The 19,318-nt window shown below is 38.4% G+C and overlaps 3 protein-coding genes across 4 annotated transcripts; 2 read left to right on the top strand and 1 right to left on the bottom strand.

The window, feature by feature from the left end:
- Positions 1-3,252: 3,252 nt before the first annotated feature.
- LOC105453709 (trypsin-1-like) lies at positions 3,253-6,385 on the top strand. Of its 2 annotated transcripts, none has more exons than XM_011695876.1 (5): positions 3,253-3,318; positions 3,759-3,930; positions 4,665-4,803; positions 4,959-5,066; positions 5,695-6,385. In XM_011695876.1, exons 1-5 carry the CDS (start codon positions 3,255-3,257, stop codon positions 5,989-5,991), a joined length of 780 nt encoding a protein of 259 aa, XP_011694178.1. In that variant the 5' UTR covers positions 3,253-3,254; the 3' UTR covers positions 5,992-6,385. The 2 variants fall into 2 exon arrangements, with proteins under 2 accessions (XP_011694178.1, XP_011694179.1); XM_011695877.1 differs by having other exon boundaries at positions 3,771-3,930.
- A 287-nt stretch (positions 6,386-6,672) lies between these two features.
- On the top strand, positions 6,673-9,892 carry LOC105453710 (trypsin-1-like). Its single transcript, XM_011695878.1, has 7 exons — positions 6,673-6,822; positions 6,895-6,947; positions 7,146-7,234; positions 7,487-7,625; positions 7,733-7,849; positions 8,349-8,498; positions 9,682-9,892. The coding sequence occupies exons 1-7, from the start codon at positions 6,777-6,779 to the stop codon at positions 9,835-9,837; spliced, it is 750 nt and encodes a 249-aa protein (XP_011694180.1). The 5' UTR covers positions 6,673-6,776; the 3' UTR covers positions 9,838-9,892.
- A 5,962-nt stretch (positions 9,893-15,854) lies between these two features.
- Positions 15,855-17,975, bottom strand: LOC105453711 (trypsin-1-like). Its single transcript, XM_011695879.1, has 6 exons — positions 17,813-17,975; positions 17,592-17,680; positions 17,323-17,464; positions 17,137-17,244; positions 16,703-16,852; positions 15,855-16,241 (listed from the first exon to the last, which is right to left on the bottom strand). Exons 1-6 carry the CDS (start codon positions 17,912-17,914, stop codon positions 16,095-16,097), a joined length of 738 nt encoding a protein of 245 aa, XP_011694181.1. The 5' UTR covers positions 17,915-17,975; the 3' UTR covers positions 15,855-16,094.
- Positions 17,976-19,318: the final 1,343 nt, after the last annotated feature.

The raw sequence follows: 19,318 nt of genomic DNA on the forward strand, positions 1-19,318 counted from the left end.
GGGTAGGCAAAGGAGAAAGTACCCCGCTACGGTACGGATGTCCAGACCTGGGAATCCTCTCAGGATGGGTCTCGTTAGTCCTGCGTGGCAGACTTACGGCACCCAGGACTCGTCCCGCCTCGGCTACTCATCATGGCTTCGGAACGAGATGTACTTCGGAGAGACGAGGATGTTAGTTTCCTTCCTCTCAAATTACGCCCATAGACTTCTTGCCAAGTGAAACCGATCCTCTGAAACACCCGTCCGGCTGTGTGCATGTGTACATGTATACAAATATACAGGAAAACACGAAATCATCAAATTATGATGATCAATCTAAAGCACTGTGCACAAATTGCATAAAAATCTCATATCTCGTATTAGCATGACTTTACTTAAGTTTAATTGCATATATTGGCCAAAGTATTTCTCTGCAAATATTGAACGCGCAAATCTGTAATTTGAAACTACTGATAACTCCGCGCTATTTACATGCGAAAGTTTCTTTTCTTATTTACGTGCGAAAATACTGAAAATTCAGTATTTTCCGAGTTCACGAAAATGATCGATCGTTTTGAAAGCATGACCTAAGAAAGCCGATACTGAATATCACGCTATCGTCATGATCGTGCATTCCGTCGAGCCACTCATGTTCGTTGCTGGTTGTTGTTCGGCTGAGCGGAAAATACATCTTCGATGATTCTCAACTTCTCAACATCCGCACATCTCTTCAGTGCGTCTTCGCATTGAAAGGAAAGTGAGGAAGAGAGAACAGAGTAACGCAAGATGGCTGGCGGCGCACACGCATCCGGCGTGGGTAACAGGGGATTCCGGGAGCGAATTCGAGCGCGAGAAGGTGGAGCTGGCCTGCCGTCGGAGGTTTGATTTATATGTTAATCGCCAGACAGCAGTCGCTGCCGATGTCGGCAAGCGCGGCTTGCTGCACCACTCTTTTACCCCTCGTAACAATTCTCGAAATATCACGTATAAGTAGACACTGGTTATATTCAGAAAGTAATATTGATAGATTGGACAGGAAATTCGAGTTTTAATCACCAGTCAGTTGCCAAACAGATTGTCGAGAGGATTGACACTCAAAGCTAACATATCACATAAATCATCATAATAATTTATTTAAAAAAGAGGAAATATAATTACACAAGAGAAAGAAAAAGAGAGAGAGAGAGAGAGAGAGAAAGAGAATATAATGAAACATATGTGTGTTATAGAAATACAGATTTATTTTTATTCTGCAGAATATGCAATTTTGAAAAAGATTAATTCTCATATCTTTCGGATAAAATTTAATCTCTGAAATTCCTCGACAATTGGAAGTATAAAGTTTAAATTTCATTAGTTTTTGTACATATTTGCTTCTAGAGACAAAACCGATGCCGATATTTATATCGCACTCGAATATTAAAGTTCGTTTCGTTAGAAGTGATGTGTATAAATAGAGGATTAATTAACAGAGGATAGATCAAAATTCTCTGCCGAACCAACGACAGATGGATATGAAAATGATACATTTCTGGCTCAATGAACCTATGGAATTATTAGAATTTCATAACCGATATATATCGAAAACCGCGCCACTGTTCCATATTCGAATTCCGAATGCCTAATTGAAATAGATATGGAAGATACATATAGAAGGGTGAGCTTTAATTGAAATCACAAATTTCCAATTAATTAGTCGTCAATCAATAATGTGCAAAATTTCAATAACGGGAATTATCGAACTAAACCAATCTTTTCGAATGGAATTTTCTTATATAATTTTCAATCGGAGCAATATTCGTAATAAACGATAAAATTTGACATAAAAGATATGTACATAAATGTATATTTATGAAATTTATGTTTATAATTATTAAATATTAAATTTAATAATTATTCAAAAGTTAAAACTATACCAAGTGTGTACATAACATAATAATGTGCATTATTTTAAAAAAATATATAGATTGATATACGTTGAAATATTTTAACAAAAAGCGACGGACAAAGCAAATGTGTTACAAAGATACAGTCATTTTTATCTACTGCCTTTATGGTCTACACTTCGCTTTATAACAAGAAGTATAAAAGTTATAAAACCTTACTCATGTACTGCACAATTTTTTTAAGATATAAATTTATCTTTATCAACTTGATCAAGCACTTGCGCAAACATTTCTATAACCTACTCACATATTTTAATATTATCCGCGTCATATCACTCGGATTTCTAAAATTATGTGTTATGAAATAATTAATCACACACACACAGAGAAAAAGATCATAAAGTGAATAAAATCATATTCTGCTTTTTAACTATGATCCTGGACTATAAGTTATTGTATAAATGTAGAAAAGATACTATATAAAATTAAATGTATTTGCTTGTACAAAACAAAACAGTATAAGAAAGGAAATAAAAATAAAAGCTGCAAGGTATACATTATCTGTATAGAGAGTGTCGAGTAATAACTTTTCGTGCACTGGTAGAGCAGGTTAAATTGAATAGAAAAGTTCTCTATCGTTTTCCAATTTTCTCAATGATTAATGAGAAATTAATTAATAGAGACCTACGAATCTGCGCGATTCAGCAACGAGTATAAACGCGCGGTGAAGCATTGGGAAAGGTTGGTGCGCTTTTAAGAACTGCAAATGATGCGTAACGCTGTCTTTTATCACTGAATGTGAATTGCACGAATTCACGTTTAAATACATATACATATATTTTTAGAGAGAGAGAGAGAGAGAGAGAGAGAGAGAGAAAACCTGGTATTACCGTATCTTATGAACAGATAGAACTGATCCAATTGAATGAAAAGTGCTGTAGTGCGTTTTCCTCAATAATTAATGAGAAATTAATTAACAAGGATATTCGCGTAAAGCCGAGAACTTTTCTGTTCCGTTTAAACCGTTCTACCTATTCACATGAAATGATACAGTCATTATTGAACACTCTGTGTATACGTATATATATATATACCTATATATTATATATATATATATATATATTTTTTTTTTTTTAAGAGACATCTTATCGCTTGAATTTTATCTATAGTCGCTAATACAGGTTTTCCTTATGTTATAATAATATTTACGATTTTTATGAAGAATTTTGTTATCTTTGTTCCTATATGACGTTCTTTTTACAATTATGTTGTTCCGTGCGCGGCGCTTGAATAAAATGTTTTGCGTCGACGTGAGATAAGAGGTTTCGCCAGATGTGAGAAATATGACTGCAATATAAAAGCCAATGAGTGTACATGACTTACTAGTATATGTGTTCGTATGCTAGTAAGATGTCACGCTTCATTTTCTACTTCCTACTTGTCGGAGGGATCGGTAAGCGAAAAAGACATATAATTCTCTAATACTATTTTTACAATATTTTGAAATAATTGCAAAATTTTCCAAATCGGACCTACACTATACTATATTATGCTATAACTTGCAAACTTATATATTAAATTTTATGTTTATATTAAAAAGAATCGAGTTTTATGTACGGCGTAAACAACACAATACCTGACATTTAGAACTCCGCGATGAATAATAGAGTATGATAAAGTCAAATCAGTACAAGTTATAGCGGAACTTCCTTAGCCGTATTTTTTATTATCCAACGCGTTCCGGAGAGTAAAGTTTAAGAGGCTATACAGTCGCGCGTAATAAAGTCGACCGAATCTTCGCGTGATTTACGTATTCGCCGCATTCTAGGGGCCAACTTTTTTGCTGAAGCGCGACCCAAGACAAATTCTACCATCACAGATTTAATATTACAGCATCTTTCCTAGCGCGACCGGCTGTCCCTCTTGACCCTCGGATCGCGAGAGGTACAGTAACTGACATAAAGCAGCATCCTTATCAATTGAGCCTCCAGCGAGGTTCACGGCACGCTTGCGGGGCCGTCATTGTCAGCAATAAATGGGTTGTCACGGCGGCTCACTGCGTCAGGTATACATTTCTTTCCCTCTTGAATACGTATCGCATTATCTCACTACGAGGCAAAACCTAAATCTTCATAAGACGCTAATTATCCTTATCCTTATCTTTGTAACGTCTTCCAGCTAATTTAAACTGTTTATCAAGTCTTTATCAAGTGCCAAATGTAATCGCGCAGCGTCATTTAGCAGAGCTGTATTTATTTTCTTCATATTTCAACAATATAATAGGTACAGATTTGGATAGAAAACGATAGAATTTGGATAAAATTGTAAAGTTTTTTAATATATAAAATATTATTTATCATAAATTTCTACATTAATAATAATAATAATAATAATAAGATTTTTGTCAAGCGCCTATTCATTTTTTTTTTATCAAGCGAGTACCCAATTGGGATGCCTAATCGATTATTTAAAACTTAGGAGAAATTTTTTCTTGGAACATTCTGCATTTTATTTTGTTGCTTTTCATTCTAAACTGAAATATAACTCCTGACTATTTATAGCAGAATAATAATTATTTCAAATAAAAGTTTTACCGCTTTATATTCACTTGTCCCGAATCGTCGCGTTGCAATGATACAAAAGTTAAAAAATTGTAGGCACGTTTGCGCGATCATTTATCTCGTTATTGCAAATGTGGCAGAGCTTCTTCTCATAAACGATCTGTATTGATATTATTGTAGCTTACATGCGCTTATCGCCACGATATTTTCATACTAGCGCATACATTCCGTATTGCAGTTCGCCGGCAAGCGAAGTTTATAGACTCCACGCAGGAAGTAACGACAAATACGGGGGCGTCTTTTATCCAGTTAAAAGGATCGTCCAACACCCCGCCTACAATTTCCTGACGATCGATTACGATATCGCCCTTCTCGAGGTATAGCATCGAACCTGCTCTCTATCTCTTTCTTCTTCTCTCTTTCTCCCTCGGCCCTCAGTGGCCTTTTCCCTGTTTTTGCTCGTTAACGACTCTGCGCCAGCTGACAATAACAACATCGGTAGTTCTCGCACGGTCTGGAAATTTCATTTCAGATCGATGGCGAAATCACATTTAACGATAGGGTGCAGCCAGTGAAGCTTCCGGAAAAGGAACTCGCAAGTGGCACTATGGTGAACGTTACCGGATGGGGCGCGGCGAAGGTGAGTGTGCGCGGGGAATAGACTCATTATCTGAACGTTGCGGAAAACAAATGGGGCTAAATAATAGCGAATTTCCCTTCCCCCCCCCTCCGATCTCCCCGGAGCACGCCTCGAAGATTTCGTGGGAGCGTTATTCCGCATATCGGAAATCGAACCGCATTATACCTATAGTATTCGGCATACGACCAAAAAAAGAAATCGATATCCCCCTCGCGTCCCATTTGCAATGATACTAAATTACGTTACGGCTGTATCAGAGGTATTATATTACGGCGCCATTGTTAAATTACTTTATCCGCGGACTTCCCCTCTCCCCGATCTGACCGCTTAGCAAAATCGCAACTTTCGTAGCGTATCCTCCGCTAATTCCGCTGATATCTGATAACCAATATCGACTCCATTCTGTAGTCGGTATTTGTACTTTATAGCGAGGATTGGAGTGGGTAATGTATTATGTACCTACCGCATTGCGTGTATTATGTGCCACAATAATACAACCATGTTGATAATTCTAACATGCCCTATTAGGGCACGTTAGAGTAATCAGGATGGTATTTCAATCAGTTCAAGTTACCGAATTATAATGGTGCAACGGAATTTGCACCGCAAAGCGAATTTTCCATTTTAGGCAGGTGGAGAACCGTCACCGGTGCTAATGAAAGTGTCGCTTCCAATCGTGAGCAGAAAGACGTGTCAAAATGTATACAGATACATACGCAGCATCACCGATCGTATGATCTGCGCGGGTTACATGCAGGGCGGTCAGGATGCGTGTGAAGGCGATTCGGGCGGACCTCTTACGGTGAATGGCATCCTCTACGGAATTGTATCCTGGGGATACAGATGCGCTCAGCCACTCTATCCCGGTGTTTACACCAATGTTGCGGATCTTCTGTGGTGGATAAAGTGGATCAGTGGCATTTAACCTCTTTGACAATTACACGCCTTTTGTTACGCATCTCAATTTACGGGCGATGGAACATCTAGGATCTCAATACAAGATCTGGATGACATTTACGCGAGACACAAGATCTTAAGAGGCCGGAATTTTTATAACGGTGCAAGATTTTATTGAACGTAATATTGTTCACAAAAATTAATGCAAACGAGAGATCGTGAGTTTTCATGCATTATTGCATTAGAGGTAGCTTTAGGAAATAAACGATATAAAACCGTTGTAATTGTGCTCATTAATATTAAAAAGTAGATAAATTAAAAGAAATGAGGAAAATAAATTAACGATATAAGTCAACAAACATTTTAGTTAAATAATGTAAATATATTTTTACTAAAAAATATATTTTATGTCTCTCTCTCTCTCTCTCTCTTTCTCTTTCTCTTTTTCTACCTTACCCTCGCTCTCCCACTTTCTCTTTACGCACTAGAAGTTTGATTAGCTATCACAATCTAACACGGTTGTACCATTATTGATCGATCGATAGGATATCACTTATATATTACGTAACTGTGTACCAATTAGCTTGACACGCAAACATTATTCCGGAATTGAATTACGCCTCTAATGTAACAATTCCAAATTAATCGCGCGGCATTCTTTTATATTTCCTGATAACGCTTTGTTGTAATTTCGAACACAGACAGTGCGATTAGACTAAAGATAGCTTTGACAAGAAATAAGTTTCCATTTGCGAATCATTTATAACGCAGTGGTCTCAAGAGTCATCACTTTCGATCGATCAGCGGGCAAAAATGTTTAAAAAATTCACCGTATTATTCTGCGTACTTCTAGTATACAGTGAGTCAATCATTTTTATATACATATCCGCTCTCTCCACACTGAATTGTTTTACATAAATTGTGATTACAGCTGTTAATACCGAAAAGCATGAATATGTGGTTATTGAAGATTATCCGTACCATGTGAGAGAAACTTCATTTCCTTTTTTTTCTTTCATACACGATAGCTTGCAGTACCTACTGTGCGCGTTCCGCCGGCAAATAAAACTATATGCCATTCACATGTGGCTTTAATCGGTAGTCAGTACAGCACGGTGACTGTAAGCCGCTATTATTTTCGAATAAATCGGATTTCAGATAGAATTCGTTATCCCAATACAGGTATCGATCCAGATAGCCGGACGACACATTTGCAGTGGCGCCTTTATACACGAATCATGGATTATGACCGCGGCATCCTGTGTTTTCAGGTACGCGTGCTACTACAAAAATAATAACATACAGGACGTTTTCCTTGGAAACTACGATTTCGATTTCGTTGAAAGATTTCTTCATGAATTTGAAGCTGACTTTATTTTATAGGAATAATAATCCTTTTCGATTTGATATATGAAAACTGAAAATATGTTTTATATTTAACTATCAGATAATTTTAGAAATTTTATAATAAAGTAACGTTTTATGTATTGATATACAATTTATTGATATGTCGTATCTGACAGGACAAAGTCGTCGGCGGTATTCGTACAAGTCCGTTCCTCTTATCTTTCCATGGATGGCGATGTATTAGAAATAGACAATATTGTGGTGCATGAAAATTTCAATAAGTATGTGTACTTCAACGATATAGCATTGATAAAGGTAACGTATCTTCGTTCCCGCTGAACAAACATCCCGCGCGCTTGCGTCTCATTGGTTTTATCGCGTGCGCGCGTATGCAAAGTTGTCACATTTATCAAACTTTGTAGCTAAAGAGTCCTGCGGAGTTTGGAGAAAAGTTGCTTCCTATCGGACTGCCGGAGAAGGAAAATGAACAACTCCGGGACGGGACCCATTGTGTCGTGACTGGCTGGAAACGAACTCGGGTAAATATGTATATACTCGTGTGACAGCTTCAGTCTATTTTTGAATTTTCACAACCGCCGTTTGCTCTGAGAAAACCGGGATTTCTTATACGGTTTCTCCGTTTGACGGAGTGTCCAGGTGCCACGGCACTTGGGGAACGCGCGTAACTCCCATCGGTCGTTCCTTCCGCCGTGAAACGCTTCTCTCCCGGAGTTAGCAACTCCCCCGGAACGAGATTTTTACAACGAGCGTAGGCATTTTTACAGGAACTCGGATATGCAAACTTTTCGCAACTTCCCTTCCCCAACCGGTTGGCAACCCGCGCGCGACGTTATTCAAAGTCACGTCGGCACCAAAAAGTAAATCGTTACGAAACACTGTCGCAAAACGTTCGCGCGCGTTCGTAACCCTCCTTCCCCCCCCCTACCCTATCCCCCTCGGTTCGCTGCCGAGAGAACCGACGGGTCACAATAACGAGAAACGTGTCGTAAAAACGTGCGAGTCGTGCCAAATTTCCAGGGGACCAGCCCGAGCGGAACTCAGCTCGCGGCGGCCGCTGTGGCGATCGTAAATCAACGTACGTGCAGGGCGAGGATGCCGAGCTACAAGCCGCTGTCTAAGGATATGCTGTGCGCCGCTAACGCTACCCGCCCGTCGGAAGCGTGCCAGGTAAGATCAGCATATAAGACGAAAGCGACGCGACGCGCAACGGGGGCGCGAGAGAACGGGGGCGCGGTGATCCGTGAAGAGCTCGCGCGTATATACGCGGGGAAAACCCGCGACAAACTGTGGACGACACTCGAGAGGGGAACGTCGACGACACCGAGAAGAGGCGCCTCGACCTCGTCGTTGACGCACGTCACGACACTTGGCACGCGTGCACGGTGTGTATATGCATCATCTACGGTGCTATCGAGCCGGGTGCGCGCTCTCGAGTGTCAAGCGCAGTGGCTCTGATAAAGTACTGCGCGCCGAGTGCTAGAATTACGAGAAAATGTTCTTTCAATCGGGAATACATGGAGAGGATAAATAACGATTTACGATTTACGCACATAGATAGCGGATCGTCTACGATTACGAGTGCTGTCGGCTCATAATTGAGATTGTCGAGATTTTTTTTTTCATGTAACCTCAAGCACCGAATCCAAGCGGCGAGCCTCTCGCGTAATGATCTCGCGAGGAGAGTAACGAAATGTGGAAAATGCGAGACGTGTAAATTAAGAGCAGCCGACGATAGTCGAATTCCAATTGTGCCACGGCCACGAGTGTACAATTACATCAATGGAGTCAATAGTCTTTCCGCAAGTACACGCGCGGCTGGTTCAGGTGTCGGATGCACCAGATCGGTGAACAATGCGGCACTTGACTCGAGAACGCAATTTCCACGCGACGCCGAAGCACCGCAAGCGAAATGCGAAGAGACCCCGCGCGCGCGCACTAGAAAAATTCCCGTTATTTCGCGACGTGACTATACCCGGGACCGTGTTCGAAGACCCGCGGTGCAAGAGAACACCTCGTACATGGATACAATGTTTTCGTAAGATACGCCATACATTATATTTAAAATAAATTTACGCGGCCACTGGCTCAGATTTGGCAGGAAAGATTTTGTAAAGATTTGTAGGTAATTCCCGAGGCTTTTCCGTTTCAGCTGTTAAAAATAAATTAAAAGACGAAAAGCTCTTGAAAAGTGTGTCAAGTGTTACTTTTAAGCAAAAATGGAACTTTGAAAAAGACGTATCGCGAGATATCGTATGCCGTGCTATAATCCACCATCGAGCGCTTCGGTTTCTATAGCAATTAGCGCGGGTAAAGCTTCTAGCGATTACAACCATCGCGATATTGTCTACAGGGTGATCTAGGCGCGCCTCTAGTGTCGGCGCAGATGCTGATTGGCATTCTATCCTACGGATTAGGTTGCGAAACCAGGATACATCCGGGTGTCTATACTCGTGTCAGCAGCTACTTGCCGTGGATCTTTATGAACACTGGTATCTCCTACAAATGAAGCAGTGCACATGCACGACCGTCGTACTCAATTTCAATTAATTATACGCAAATTATAACATATCGTAATTTTCTTATTAATAAAATTCTGCAAGTTATCATAAATACATATACTGATTTTAAAACCTGCGTGAGCTGGACAACGCTCAATCTCTGTTAAATGAATATCCCCGACCAGATTTTCCATCCTGTATCACAGCAGTTAACGAATTAAACTAAAACACGACTTTCGGGTTTACACATTCGTGATATTGCAAGTCGCACGATATGCATGCATCTCTCCCCTGAGGACGAGAAAGTAACCGTTCGAGTGCAAATAGACGACTGCAGCTGAAACTCAAACATTACGTGGTTTCGTCAATACTTGATGCATATTCATAAAGGTTTAATATAGCAACGGGGGGGAGGGGGGGCTAGCAATCAATTATTTCGACCTGCCGCGTGCGTACTCGCTCGTTGATAAAGTCCATGAATACAGAGTATCTCGAGCATGCCATTTAATTTAAGCGCTAGTGGCGAAACGTCCCGCACTTCCGATTTCAAGTGCCACGTTTAAGCTTAATTATCATGTTTCGAAACCGAAACTTCCGACGTACGATACGCCGCGCCGCCGCCGCCCCGCCGCCCGCCCGCCCGCGCTTGCCGCAGCTAGCCGTTAATTTACCATCGATATTTTATCGAGTGCCAATTAATGGAAGGGATTAAAAGTTTATACAAATTCATGCCGGCAGTTCATTTCCGTCCCGCTGAGAGCTCGATTGTGTGGAATTAAGCAGCGACCGTTCAAAACCCTTTTAACGACCATTAAAGAATTAACGACACATATTTTTAATCTACCTCTGCGGGATATTTATTGAGATTAAAAAAAATCGATATGGAATTTATTACCCGATAATAATTATATTGCCAAAATAAAGAAAATACGTTATTGCGTCGCTTCTTTATTAAATACAGTTAAAAAATAATTTATGATAATTCGTATAAAAATGATAAGTTATACTGAACAGTAAATACTCATTTCATCTTTGCCTATTAAAGTATTCCTAATTTTAATTTACGTAGATCTTTGTTTTTTCGTAACTGAGTTAAATTCGCTTACACTTCGGTTTTCTTATACATTCCAGTAATTAGTACACTGACAAACATACATAATGTGATTAGAAAGAATTTTTTTACAGTTATTCCTATTTTTCTCAATTATCCTTACTGGACGTTATCCCTATTATAGATGACTATTCTGTACTATGATGAATTGCCAGATTTATTCTAAAAAATAAATGCAAATTTATTTTATTAATACAAAACTTTACATATATTACACATATGTAACATGTACATATATGTATATTATTAGTATAATTAAATAATATATGCAATTTACATTATTTGATAATTCTAATCAATTCTTTATCGATTCTTTATTGTCAAGAAATTTTTCTCTGGGAATATAATTGCAGTATAGAATCCTTTATAATATTCGCTATATGCAAGCGTAAAAATCGGTAGGAGTTGTCACGATATATTACTGCTTCTTCCGTTAACCCGCGCAGAGAAAAATATCGCTGTCGGAAAGCTCGCCAATTTTCGATCGCGACTGTTCGATATTTAAAACTGTCTGCGTAACGGCATAAGAATAAAAGTACTACGACGAGCGGTACTTTTCATCTGTGTACAAAGATTAATATTTTTTCATGAACGGATTCCTGTGCAACATTCTCTCTCTCTCTCTCTCTCTCTCTCTCTCTCTCTCTCTTTTTTCTTCCATCATCCGCTCCATCGTCTCGAAGCCAGCTTGCTAACAAAAAACTACACAACGAGGAGAAAAAACGAAAGCTTCCTTCCTTTCACGCTTCATACGCTTGTTTGTCCTTTATCCCAGCCCACTATTTATTTTTATCTCGATGAACGAAACATTATTTTACAAAGTTGTCTTATAATTTCTGAATGAGATATTTTACAGCTTTCATACCGCATGAATCACGTGCTCGAATCTATTCGATAATCATCACTATGAGGCTATAACTATCAATTGCATTGATTATATTTGCGAACAGAAAATGAGCGACTTCTCTAACTATGATAATTATCAAATTATCAAAGTATGCGCGCAGCTGACGCAATGAGGTGGAACAAGAAGCGAGTGTAACGAGAGTTTCTTCGTAAAAAGAAATGACGCACATATAAATTTGAACGATTGTTTGAACGTTTTAGAAATTTGTCTCTGATTTGGCCACTGACAATTTTAATTATTTAAAAAATTATTAAAAATGTCTTGTATTAATTATTTACTTTTAAATCTAGCTGAAAACAAAATAATATAACTAACTTATATACATATATCGTTTTGAAAAGTTTAATAACTACTAAAACTTGTATGATTCCGAGTGTTATATCTAAAAACATTTGCGCAAAAATTCAACGAATGGATTATTGAAACGCAAACGGGATTTTGATTTTCGAGATCGTTGAGTATTCATAAATATTGTCATGAGACGGAAACGCGAGTGTAACGCTAACAAAATTGTTGCTTCAATTTGACAAGAATTCGTCATGCGATACAATCACATTACCCAAATTATTTCAATGTTGCAAATACTGATTTTAATAACATTCTTTATCATGGCCAAATTTACCTATAATTACCCAATTTTGCATTCAATTTTTTGTATCCAATTATTCATTTAATTTTCAAATTTGTATTTACTCACTTGCTGGTTGTAATTACTAGTCAACGACACAAATGTTTATACATCTCTTAATCATTCCACGTCGTTACAAAAATTTTTTTAACTTATAACATATAAGAGTCACTCTCTGTATTAAGTTTTCGTAACAGCATATTTATATATCGGAGCACTAGAGAGACACTGTGCAAATCGCAGTCCAGTCCGCGACAGTTATGCTATTCTAACTGAATCTCTCTATACTGCCATTGTCATGATTTCCATTGTGACATGGTCTAGAAATCCCTTTGTTCGGATTCGGATTCATCAACTGTTACCCATTCGATATACTTACATGATACAGATGCTGGACAATGCTTTTCACCTCCTCCACCAGCAACGCGGATCTTTGATTGATCGGTCTCTAGCGGGCCAATATTCGAATTAATGTTTCAACGTGATTGTATCATAAACTACTAACTACGGTCGCGAATTTGGCTTTGACACAAAAGAGAATCAGATCTGAGATCTTATACGCCTGAAAGGATCGTCAGAACGTTCTGCATGGATATTCATAAATGAAAGTATGCTTTATTATTATGCTTTGTTGTTCTTTTAAAAGTTATATTATTACACAAAGCCGTATTACTATATCATTATTATACCGCAAGTGTGAATGCAAAATAATTAGTACTATATAATAATATTGGAAAAATGGGGCAATATAATAATTTACTGTTTCAGAAAATTAATAATTGTTTCACGTTATAGTACAATGAAAATATTTATCTAATCAGGGCACTAATAATAAAATAAAATGTTTCGTTCAACTACTTATTTATTTCATATTCACGTCCTTGGATGTTTATTTCTTTAAAAATTTTTAATCATTTTATCGAAAAACACACATTATACACGGAGAGAATTTTATTTCAAATTTACCCTGCAAATCATGTTAATTATGGGACAATATAATATTTAGGCAAATTTTACTGTGCACTACAATAAGATTTCGCAGTAAAATTTATTGTAGTGCACAGTAAAATTTACCTAAATACTATATTGTCTCACAATTAACATGATTGTCAGGGTAAATTTTAAAAGAAAATTCTCTCCGTGTAATGTTACATTTAATCTTAGTTAATCTTGTCTAGTTATCTGAAGCGACAGCATTCATTTTCTGACACATGAATTTTTTTATATTTTTTTCTGTTTATTACATTTCAGAATTTAAGTATTCACGAATTATTACGTGCTTCTGCAATAGATATGATCCGACAGATCGTTCTGAACGAACGAAAATAAAAGCGTGTGCCGCACTATAGCATCGTGGAAATTTCCGTCGAAATGAACTTTTTACCGGATATGCGTTTCTTTATTCTAACATCCGGATTAATTGATGCCACTGTCAATTTTTCCAAGCGCTAGAGAGAAATTTCCGATCATCCAGCTTCCGAGAATTTGACCTAGATTCCGGCTTGTTTGTCGTCGCAATCGCCCGTTGGGAGCAATCGTTCCAGAACAAAATATCGAAGACGAACGTTGAAACTGGAGCTTACCGGGCTTTATTGTACGCCCATGAGATGATCCGGAACGAGCCGGTTGGAAAATAATTAAATGGCTTCACGAGGCAAGTAATTAAACGTAATCATTACAAGGAACGTTCGGAGGTAAGTGCGCGGTATTCTTTTCGGAAAGCCAGCTCTTTTCGAGCGTGGTAATCGCGGGAAGCAAGATAAACGCACGACTTCGCAACGAGGAAGAAACTGTCGTAATGCGCGCGCGCGCGAGTTTATTCAACCGGTAAACTTTGCGGATTCGGATGCGGCGCTCCAGGGTTAGCAGCGTTACGCGGCACGTATAATAATTCATCGTTATCAGAAATTCCGGATGTATTCGCGCGCGCGCTCGAAACAACACAGGTCCGAAACGGAACGCGTACCGCCGCGTACAGCGAGACAACGCGGTCCGATATCCGCGGGAATATCGATCGCTCATACCGGTTATAATACCGCGTCGCATTAGTATGCCACGTCTGCTCCGATTCTTAACAGTTCGGAACCGGATCGCGCGAACGCGCTCCACCTCGACACGATTTCGGCGTTGACGCTCTTTACGGGGTAAGCGACGATCATCCGACGTCACGTACAACAGCAATGCTCTTTACGGTGCGACACCCGGTACGTGGGTAGGTAGAACGGACGCGGGCGCATCGACTGTTTGTGCTGCCCTTTACGAGTCGGCCACCTGTGCTGGGGCTGCAAAACCGTTTATTCAATGCCACCGCGGCGCACGGCGGTGGCGGCGGCGGCGAAACCCGGGAGCACCGTTCCGAGTCGACGCTGAAATTAATAATCCCGCGTGACGAACGATTACGTCGGGGCGAGTGTAAAGGGCAGCAAGATAATATTTATTGCATTGCGCAAAATTACACGTCGCCACCTTAGAACTGATTACGCTTGCTCTCGCGGAGACGGTGCAATCCTTGAAAATATCCGGCGATTAAACCCACGCGATTATAAACAGTATACATCAAGTAAAGCTCGATTAAGATCGTAAATTGTTGATGATCGGGATCGATACTGCTTTTCAATGGAACCTTAAACAGGCGAAACTCGGGCAAAGTCGATGCGTTTGTATAATATTTCGTGTTTATTTGTTTTCCTGAAATCCGTGGTCCGTTGAGATATCTTAAGTTCAATATCCGTTATCGATACACGTAACAAAAAGGAATTGGCTGCTGCAGCCATAGCTATTGCATATTTAAATCATGAAAGCAATCAAACTTTGCTGCAATAATCAATTATTTAATGTTAATTACAGCAAAACTTGGTTTAGTTGAATAATCTTGCTGGGTAAATTTACTTTTGTAGAAATGCAAATTTGTTACTAAGGCAAATTTATTTGTTGTTAATGCGAAATAAAGTTTTCAACAAGTACGTTACATAATAAATTGCAGCAAAGCAACTTGCTATTGTAGCAAAATCAGATTCAGTAACATTTTTAATAAAGAGATATTTAATAATTAATATTTTCTTAATAAACTATTTTTGACAACTAATAGCGATTCGCTGCAGCATAAAATATATGCTAACAATCTTTTTTTCTATGTATGCTTCGACAATAAAGCAAAGTACATTAATAAAAAAAAATTGAAACTATCGTGAGTCTTAAAAAAAAAGTATTCATAGAACATAAACTCGTTCGTAACAAACTATCCGAAAATATGCTAATTGAGGCTAGGGATTGAGAGCGGTATGCTTACACAAGTTTAAATTTCGATGCGAGTAAACGCACGCAACGAAATAATATCTACATTCATTTCGTGGAGAGGGAAACGTAGAACAATTAAGAATTTATTGACATTCCAGTTTCAATTTTCGTTTCAGAATTACGTTATTATTATTGCAAAAATCCGCCTTCCGCACTTAAGCGGTCTGCCTTCATTGTACAATTAGTAAACAATACGTTTTTCCGTAATGCCGTCTAAATATGATGCGGTTAAACAGAAGCAAATATTTTTTCAACGGTATACGCCGCCTCTCTCTCCCCTATCTCGGGAAACGTTCAGACGAGAGGAGAAAAATTAATTCTGCTACACGTTCGTCTGCTCGGTTATCCACCGCCGTATGGCGGATACTCGCGTATACACTCCTGGAAATCCAACACTCTCACACTGAGCGCCCCAGGACACGATCCCAATTTGGGCACCGTTGAACACGAGCGCACCGCCGGAATCTCCCTGCGTCATGAACAAATAAACCTTTTTTTCACTTTCGCACGACAGAAATCAATTTTCAAAAAAATCGAACGTGGATCAAAAAATAGAACGAAATCATTTTCGTGCGATCAATGTTCCGAAGATGTCGTTCGTGTCTTTTCCGAAACATTAAATTCTAGTGTTGTTATAAAAGATAAAAGATAGATAAAAGATTTATACACAGAATTATGAATAGAAATTATGACGTATATTTTTGTAATACAAATTAAATAATAAAATATGTTGTTTATGATATGTAGAGCAATCTTGCTTGCGAGAGATCTTTCGCGGGAACGGCGCGAAAAGAGTTTAATATATTCTCTTTTACATCAACGAGACACGCAATAAAAAATGCGAAAAGACTGCCTAATCAAAGGATTACGAATACCCATCATGGAATTACCGACGAACAGAGAAACGTTGATCGGGCATTGGAAACATACCTGACAGGTGTCTTTGTTATTGGTGGTATCACCGGCGCAGAGCATGTTGGGGGTCACTATCCGATAAAATTGGTAGATATTTCGACATTTCTGTTGGTCCATGATCGGTAGTACGACACGTCGTAGTTGTTTCGAAGTCGGGCCGTTTTCCTGAAATTTGCATCACGCCTGTATAATATCGGGCCAGCCGAGCGTTTACGAACGGTCCGTCCGTCCGTCCACCCCGAAATCCCGTCAACATTTGTCGCGACGATCAACCGGAAACTACGTCAAGCGCTCGGCAAACGAATCTTAACGTTTACATGCAGCTAAACAACCTCGTTTAAACATCACCGTCGACTAAGCGTCTTAGCGGTGGTAAATCTTGACGCTAATACGAGCGCGTGTGGACACCAGAATCGAGACGGCTTATGGATGACCAGAAAAGGACTTACCGACATCTTTCCCCATCCTGCAACGGTTGCTTTTGAATCAACTTTAGCATCCGCATTTTCAAGAATGATAATTCTTACATTTGGACCCGTCGTTAAAGGTCTAAGCAACTAAAAGAAATTCTTCTTTTTTAAGTATCTATAGCAAAGAAAATATAATAATACGAAAATAAGTCATAATTGGCGTACTTTAATTAAAGCCACGTCGTAATCAAAAGTGTCGAACCGATACTGCTTATGAAGAATAATCGCGGAAATATCTGCGATTAGAGTGCCTCCTTGATGGTAATAAGTGCTTCCAACGCGCACTCTGAAGAGCTTCGGTGATCCGCTAAAATAACAAGTAATACATTTTATTCGATCTAACGACTTCTGCGGGAATTACGCTGGACTATCTAATCTTATTATAGCTAGGAGAGCTCAAGGACAGATCAATCAAAGATGATAAATTCATGTACCCGTAGACGCAATGTGCCGCCGTCAAAATCCATTGTTTGTTGATTATGGAGCCTCCACATACGTATTCACCATCATAATGAAGAGAGACCTATTAGAAAAAACATTTTTTTAAAGAAAAATGTAAAACAATCTCCATAGGATACTCGCATTATTATAATAATTTCACGCAACTACTCGAATGTTCAATCAATCGCGAAGAGATTTTCAGCCGTGTACCGACCTGATACGGATGCTCATCGATGGTTGTCGGTGTGCCACCGATTATTCTAGGGTCTAAGCACGAGGCGGAAACTATCAACGCCAGACAGAGTATAATCAGCATGGCTGCAGTCGTAGGCAACTTACTGGTTACTGACTTGATTTATTCGCGAGAATAGGCTCGCGAATTAAACGGTGAATCTCGATAAGACACCTGACGTCGAGATATGATATAATACTGATATTCTTAGAAATAATTCATAACGTGCATCTTCGCGATTAGCTTTTAATTACGATACTGTCTTGTAAAATGGAAACAGATAAATCATTTTTAGATATAAAACCGAACGGTGTAATAACACATTGCAAATTAATTTAAGAGAGAGAGTTAAAACTAACGGAGTTATTTACATGCTTTATAAATATTTTTCAAATCTGAACAGTCACTGGGCAGATCAAAGTGCTCTTCTAAATTAGGTTCACATTTTAAAGCTTTTAACGTTACACCGATGTGTTTCTGGCAATCAATCTTTTTTTTCTATTTTTATATGCTATATACGATTTCATAGTGCAGCGGAAACTAGTCTAACTTTTTCTATTTTTTTATATTCGCACAATATGTATCTCTATATAAAATAAAAAAAAACGTTCATAGAGCAATCTATCGATTGCCAAAAATAAAGTTTGATCTTTAAAATTGAATTTGCGCCAAACTAATGCTCGCCAGAGCAAGTTTATTTCTATAATCTCGCGAAGCGCTCTATAATTTTAAAATTATTTTAAATAGTCCGCACAAGAACAGTACAATAACATTAATCCTTTGAAGGAGGGAAAGAAAGTTTACTTTAAAAATCTTTCACAGTTTTTCTTCACTAAGATTATAATTTATTATATTCCTTGTCTTAAAATATAACACTGTTTCAACAATATCGAAGTTTTCCTATAAAGATTATATATAATTGAAGGACTCCCTGAAAGAATATTGCAGTTCCAATATTTTTTTATCGCTAGATTTTATTATTTAATTCTTTCCGAAAATTTTCATTCGTGAGAAGAACAAGAATTTGGCGAAATTTTTATTCTTATTTTTCAAGAATTTTAATTCCGCGTGAATTTTTATTCTCGAGAAGTAAGAATAAAAATTCACGAAAATAAGGCCACGTAAGAACATAATAATACAGATAAATATAAATTGTAAATCTATTATTTTGAAACAAATACAATAGTTTAAAAATACTGGCGAATAATCTAATTCAGGAATATATATACAAATTCGATTTTCGACATTCGTCGATGTAATGTGCACAGAAGGAATACACATTACATATTAAACACGAAACTCATAAAATGTGCTTGATGTAGTATCATGGTTGTGAGACACTCTGTGTAATTGTGCACAAATAGAGAAAAGCTAATTATTTGCTATCGCGACCAATCACGTTCATTGCGAAACAACAATCTCACTTACCGGAATGTTGCTCGACGAATCTGAGTGGGTGCTGCCCTCGTATACGCAAACTTCCTCTTC

This window comes from Wasmannia auropunctata, unplaced genomic scaffold, assembly GCF_000956235.1.
Source record: "Wasmannia auropunctata unplaced genomic scaffold, wasmannia.A_1.0 LD335996.1, whole genome shotgun sequence".
Taxonomy (NCBI): Eukaryota; Metazoa; Arthropoda; class Insecta; order Hymenoptera; family Formicidae; genus Wasmannia; species Wasmannia auropunctata.